Source organism: Xyrauchen texanus, chromosome 7 (assembly GCF_025860055.1).
Source record: "Xyrauchen texanus isolate HMW12.3.18 chromosome 7, RBS_HiC_50CHRs, whole genome shotgun sequence".
In the NCBI taxonomy this organism is placed as follows: Eukaryota; Metazoa; Chordata; class Actinopteri; order Cypriniformes; family Catostomidae; genus Xyrauchen; species Xyrauchen texanus.
Window position 1 is genome coordinate 42,883,168 of NC_068282.1, and position 7,633 is coordinate 42,890,800.

Sequence of the window (7,633 nt, forward strand, 5' to 3'; positions counted from 1 at the left end):
CTGGTACTGCAACAGCACTGCCCACAACTGCAAAGCCCTGCAAAGGGTGGTGCGAACTGCCAGAAACATCATCGGTGGTGAACTTTTCAGAAAGAACAGAGTGATTTTAGCTATAAGAAAGGTCATTCTAATGTTTTCGATTTTACTGTGAGATCAGTCTGGTCTCTAAAGTTGCATCAGTAGTGCTAGAGTCTGCAAAACCACCACATCCTCACACGGTTCTACACCAGCACTATAGAGAGCATCCTGACTGGCTGCATCACCGCCTGGTACTGCAACAGCACTGCCCACAACTGCAAAGCCCTGCAAAGGGTGGTGCGAACTGCCAGAAACATCATCGGTGGTGAACTTCCCTCCCTCCAGGACATATATACCAGGAGGTGTGTGAAAAAAGCTCAGAGGATCATCATAGACTCCAGCCACCTGAGCCATGTGCTTCTCTCACTGCTACCATCATGCAGGCGATATCGCAGCATCAGGACCTGCACCAGCTGACTCCATGACAGCTTCTTCCCCCAAGCAATCAGACTTTTGAACTCTTGATCTCTCACAATCAAAATACATGCACTTTATTCATCTTACACTGGACTGTCATAACACAATGGCAACTGAATATCAACCGACAGCCTTAATGTCAATACAGCACAATACAACCTACTGTGTATTTTATATATACTATATTTATTGTATACTGTGTATTCTATAGTGTGTGTATTGTATACTGTACATTGTATATTATTATTTGTATATTGTGTTGTGTGTAATTCTGTGTATATTAGATATGTAGATTGTGTTTATGTTTATTTTAAATTGGTATATGTCTCATAACTGTCATGACTGTTATGTTGCTCAGAACTGCACCCAAGCCTTTCACCCACTGTTGCACTTGTGTATATGGTTGAGTGACAATAAAGTGATTTGATTTGAATGACAGTCCTTTTTTTAAGTCATGTCGTGTTGTTTAAGTTTGTTTAGTTTTGGATTCACGTTTTTGGATTTATTGCACTTTCTAAAATAAAACTGCACTTGCCCTGCCTTGCCTTGTTTCCACATCATCTACGTCATGCCATGCCACCACGCCGGTCAAGTCGGCACGCCTATCCTGTCAAGCCAAGTCGCCATGGCCCCTGAGCCTGCCACAGCTCTGTCCCATGAGCCAACCACGGCTCCATCCTCAGAGCCTGCCATAGCATTGTTTCCTCCCACGGCTGGAGTCCACGATGGAGGATGGTACGTTAACTCTATACTCTGCTCAAAAGTTTCACTTTATTTAGTTGATCAGCTACTGGAAAGCTTGCTACTAAAAGAACCAGGCCAAATTAACTGTTACACTTGTGTAAAATCACCATGCACGCAACTGTTTTATGCAGCACAATGAGCTAGTTGCTAACAGCTAGCGGTCGTGTCATTTTTTATTGTTTTGTGTCGCGTTTAAGATGATGTCACGGCAGTAGACGCAGCACAATTGTGACAGCACAAAACAGCAGTGGAAAAGAAAGCTCAGAAAAGTAAAGTGAGTAGAGTCGTGTCAAGTCAAATTGAATCATAACGTGTAGTGGAAAAGTGCCATAATAGACTATAACGCATGCATTAAGCTTCCCCATGGAAGGCTTGCGTGTGTCATACATGGCTTAATTCAGTGTTACCTTGCTTCAATAAAATGTACAAACAAAGAGTGAGTAAAATTTACTTGAAACAGAGTTCTTAAAGAGGTTTAATCAAAATCTGACTTTTATGGCTTTTGTCCATGTTTTCAGACCATCTATATGTCAATTTATGCAAGTTCACAAAATGAATCTACTGTATTTATTAGCAAATATACAAATTTCATAAATAAAAACAACACAATTGTAATGACCACTCTTAAAAAAGATAAGTATTTACATTTAAAAATCAAGCAGACACTTTTAACCAAAGTGACTTATAAAATATGGGAGCCAACAATATTAGCTGGAAAAGTAAACAAATATAGAGGAACATTTTCAAGAGGAAGTGTCTGTATTTGTGGATCAATTAAGTCCCCAAGAATGAGGTGTGTCTTCAGCTATTAATTGAAGTTTGTTGTGGGAAGCTTGTGGTGAGAAAACCTCAAAAGCCAAACCTCAATCCTAAACCTAACCGTCAGTGATGTAAAATTTCCATTTTATTTGAATCTGAAGCGCGTAGCATCAGCGGCATGACAGCTGTCCTGTACAGCTGTACAGGTGAAAGCAACTTGTTATAACTCACTTTTGATGCCTCTCCATGGACATTTCATCTGGAATTTGGAGCTCACACGTGCCTGTGCACCCAACAACACTTTCTGCTTTGGCCACTGGGGGCAGTGTTTCGTATTTCAGAAAGAACAGAGTGATTTTAGCTATAAGAAAGGTCATTCTAATGTTTTCGATTTTACTGTGAGATCAGTCTGGTCTCTAAAGTTGCATCAGTAGTGCTAGAGTCTGCAAAAATGTCTGATGGGAGATGACGCATGTCAGTAATTTGGCTGAATGGGGTTGATTTCAGGGTACATGAACTTTCGGAAGAAGCATGCCAAAATCCAGTATGGTCATATTGTCTTATTTCCCCTCTCGACCTCTACTTTCCTGTTTAAACTATACAAACTGTAAATTATAGGAAGTTCACCCCCAAATAAAAAATTTTATAAGTCATAATTTACACCTAACTTAAATTTCTGTCTGTTCCTCTCACAAAGCTATAGTTAAGATATCTTTAGAAGACTTGGAATATGGCACATATGTGGTAATTACTTTTTATGGTGGGTTTTTTTGGACTTTTTTTTAAGATGGAACATGTTGTGGTAACTATGAACTGTTGTTATATGAAAAAGAGCTTTGTAGAGATTCTTAAAAATGTCTTCTATTGTGTTCCACAGATAAAGAAAACAGCATATGTGTTGGGAATGAATAACTTATGGCAGAATTGTAATTTTTGGGTGAACTGTTTCTTTGAAAGCACATAAACACTTACAATTATATATATATATATATATATATATATATATATATATATATATATATATATATATATATATATATATATAAAATACTTTGTTGAATAAAACAGAAAGGGCTTAAAAAGTCATTTTATTGCCATATTCAAAACTTTTAAAGAAGTCTTAAACACGTTGATGTCTCAAAACATAAGCAATTCACAAGACACAATAGTAGACACAGTATTACAGTAAACAAGAGAATGGTTTAATAGCTTTTATCTCATAAATATATTCATTTTTTTCCAGTTTTTTGTGAATACAGTAAGTGGACAAAAATGGCAAATGGAAATGTACTCTGGATGGATCAAATCTGGAGTTGTCCCAGTGAACAACTTGCTGGCTTATTATATTTGTGTGGTACTATCAGAAAAAAATGTTCTCTCTAGGTCTCTGATCTCAGTTCAGTTTGGGGAGAAGCATTTGAGAGACCATTTTTTTAAGCTGGGTCACTTCTTCTGTCAAAGAACTAAGCTGGGATCGAATAGCATCATCTTCCATTGAGCAATGTTTCTGAATTGCGGGGTAATTATGATGTGGTTTTGAACCTGTTCGTGGCATTGAGTGTGGTTGTGGCCTCCATAAACCCTCTGTCCACCCAGCTGTAGACTGTTCTCTAGATTGTTAGGAGTGGTGTAGGCCTGCTATTGTTGAAGAGAGACTCTTTTCCATCACCACTGGAAGAAAAACCTCACCTTCAATTCCACCTGGCATTTTGAAGCACAGTTTATGAGGAAGGCCTTTCATGCTGTTGTCTTGCCACACAGACACTAACTTCTCCCTATCTGAGGAATTTATATCAATTGGAGTGATATAGGAACTTAGTTTACATTCTGTCACCTCTCCACCTCTGTAAGGATATGCCCTAATAGGTTCTCCAACAGCATCATCAGAAAACTCTGGGTTCCCAATGCTTGACCCCCCAGAGATGGAAAACCCAGTGTCTTCGGACACAATGGCCCTGTCTCGAATGCTTTGCACCCCATCTGAACAAACATGATGTGAGTTCGTCAATGAGTGTCGATGAGTGAGTTGTGGGTTCGAATTGGGGCAGTAGTAGCGTGTTGCTGGAAACCTTTGGGTGCATGAACCAGATGACTGGGTCAGTGTGAGTGAATCTGTGGGGTATTTAATCAATCCAAATTGGAACTTAAGTGCCAATAACTTATCTTTCAGGAATGCATTGTCCTCAAGAAGAGTCAAAACTTTGTTCTCTACCACAATGTCATTAAACCTCATTGTTCAGCTTCATTGTTCTTTTATTGTCCCAGTAACCTTCGTCTTTTTTCTCAGTTGGGATGAACTCATGATTTTGATGCAGTTTATTACTGACATCAGTCTCAGAACAGTCTTTGCATCTCAATCCTCTGGGATGGATGAGGAAAGAGCGGGCTAGCATGTTGCTGGACTTCAAAATGGACACGGTTTCTTCAGTGAAGGATGTAGCTCCATCCTGACTGACTGGATCAGTTATCTCTTCAGGGTATGTTACACTGTTGCCTTTGCCAGGCCCCTTATGCCGTGGTGATTTACAGAGAGTCTGGGACCTGATGAATGATAACACAGTCAAGGTGCTTTGCTTGTAAATTTTGGCGCTGAAAACCTTCTGCGCCGTCCTGAAGAACTTTAGCTCCCCCTAGTGGTTGAAAGCAAACAAATAATTGAGGCGTTTATGAATGCTCATACAATACATAACTCTGTATTATTAATATTTATGCAATATGGCCACTTAAAAAAATAAATATATAATGTAATTACACAAGTATGAAACATAATGATAAAAAAACAATCTTTAATCTTAAAAACAGAAAAACATAGGGAGCAATTAAAATTATGCAGTTTTTGAAAGTTGTGGTTTAAATACTAAATAAAGAAGTATTCCTATATTAAATAAACAAAATCATGACCATCAGCTGAACATTAACAGTTGGGGATGACACTTGGTTTGGCTGAATAGACTAATCTGAAATATTAAAAAGATTTAGGCTAAAATAATTCCCTTGTTAAACTAATTCAGTATCGTGCCAGTCCTTAATAACAAAATCAAAATGCAGTCACAACTCGATTATACATTATGTTACTCTTTCATTCTGATTATTTGAAAGTCTGATACTATTCGCAAAGTCCTAAGAACCAATAGTCTAGAGATCTATTGTGGACATTCTGTCAATCACAGCCAGGTTTGGGGAGTAGCGGAATAAATGTAATGGGATTACGTATTTAAAATACAAAATATAAGTAACTGTATTCCACTACAGTTACAATTTAAATCATCAGTAATTAGAATACAGTTACATTCAAAAGGTATGTTGATTACTGAGACTTTAAATATTGTCATTTGTTTCATTTAATATTTAGTCCTTTCAGATGGAAAACATTTATACATATAAATGTTGCAATCCAAAGTGCATTTGAACAGCTGTGAAACACTTTCTTATGATGTGTTACATTCATACAAGCAGACAGAGAAGTAAGTTTGAAGCAGAAGAAATAGAAATAAACCTTGTGTAAATTGTCAGCTTTACGCAATTCTAAAATAAAATTTCTACCCATTTTACATGCACATGTTACCTGACACGATCACATTTTTTTATTAAGAAAATTCACATAGGATCATCATTTCTTTTTTTTCTAGAAAGACCTTTGATATTAAGGCAAAAATCATATTCTTGTATTGTTTTCCTGTTACAATATCTAAAAATCCTCAAAACAAGATCAGTTTGATTTATCTTGATTACGAAACAACATCACAAGATATTTTAGGTTGTTCAGAGAATGTATTTTTTAACATGTGTATTTTGTCTTACTGTACTGGCAGAGTTTTTATAGTCACAACATGTGAAAAAATATACCAGTGCTGAAGAAGTAATCCAAAGTATTTAGTTTACGTTACTGACCTTGAGTAATCTAATTGAATACATTATATATTATATTTTCTAGCATGTATTCTGTAATCTGTAGTGGAATACATTTCAAAAGTAACCCTCCCCTGATCACAGCTCTGTCAAAAATGACCTAAAGAGAGTTTTAAGAATGTATTATTTGCTTACCATCAGCAAAAAGCTTTAACTGTTCGTTTTAAGATCACCCATGGCAACGGTTGCAGGTCAGATGAAAATGTTATTGCGATAGGCTATAATAATCATTGCATTATAAAAAGCACTGCTGCCGTCCTTCTCCGTCTCATCAGCAAACAGGTCTATTCTCATCTAGAGACCGTCGCTCATATTTCTCTCTTCCTCTGTAAGGTTCAGTTTGGGTCAGTTCACCCGCGTTGAACTCTGCGTCACACCGCCCAAGCTGCGACTAATAACAGCCGTGCATCGGATGCAAATAACGCTGGATTAGACGCCATTGCACAACAGTTATTCATCATACTCAATTTTGTCTCCGTTTCAAAAGATTATAGCTCATTGTAAAAGGCAGTATTATGCAAATTCTTAGCAGCGTTCTCAGTACAGTAATCTTAGGACACACATTTATGCTCATGTTATAGTGTAAACAAATAAATTACATTTGTAAATAGCCTATGCCTACTGAGTATCGCAATGCAAATGAACATATATTTATATATATATGGGCTATCAAGTACATGCTGTTCATTTGCATTGCGATTTATATATATATATATATATCATAATATCATAATATCTTCATTGTTTTTTTGAAAAGTCAACAATAATAGAGCAAATAAGTATATAAGAATGAATGGCAAATAATAATTTAATTACAATGAAGTGGCTACAATAAATATAAATACTTTAGCAACACTCAAGCGAAATCCTACTTTGAAGATCCAGGCCCACCCATGAATTGCAGTTACAATCTCCCTTCCCTCTCGGGCCAAAAGTGGCCCCCCTTATAACTGTCAAGTGAGCCATAACAGCTGCCTGAGTCTTACTGGATGATTTTAGTATATTTAATAAGCGCCTGCTTATACCACTTATAGAAATGTCGCTGGCAACAATTATAAATGTATGAATATCTTTGCATTAGAGAACAAAATATTAAACAAAGTGATATGTAATAACAAATAATGCTCAAGGTTTTCTCAGAAATAATTTCCATTTTCTGAGCCATTTTTGCAATTACATTTAACCAACTTATTTCAAGGTCATTTTCAGTGGATGTATATGTAGGCCTATTAAGGGTAAAACCAAGGTTAAAAGGCAGGGGAAAAGGGTGCACTATTTTTTATACTAAGTATTTTTCTCAAAATAAAAGTGAGAAGTTCAGTGATTTTCATCATCAACAAAAATGTAAAACATTTTAAATATGATTAAAAATGAGATCAAATGACCTAAAAATCAACCAATAGACATTTCACACAATAATTTCATATGGATCAGGGATATTTTGTAGTGTAAAGTGACTAATATGCGTTTAGGAAAGTCTTTGATGCTAATTATTTTAGGAGAAAATCAAATATGGCTTTTACCCCGGGGGGGCATTTACACCCGTTGTATTAGTAGTGGTAACACACATAACAACACTACGCATCAGAATGCGATGACTGTTTTGTTCCGTTAGAACGCCAGCCAATCGTAATTGTGACGTCATAAAGACGAAGTTCCACCGCTCGCATAGAAACCAGCGCAAGTTGCAGAAAACTTATTTGCAGTCTACAGATCGCGGTTACTT

At 36.7% G+C, this 7,633-nt stretch overlaps 1 protein-coding gene across 1 annotated transcript; it reads right to left on the reverse strand.

Moving 5' to 3' along the window:
- Positions 1-3,616: 3,616 nt before the first annotated feature.
- nfil3-3 (nuclear factor, interleukin 3 regulated, member 3) lies at positions 3,617-6,802 on the reverse strand. Its single transcript, XM_052129572.1, is given in 3 exon segments — positions 3,617-4,223; positions 4,225-4,539; positions 6,780-6,802. Coding segments are annotated over 3 exon segments (945 nt in total).
- Positions 6,803-7,633: the final 831 nt, after the last annotated feature.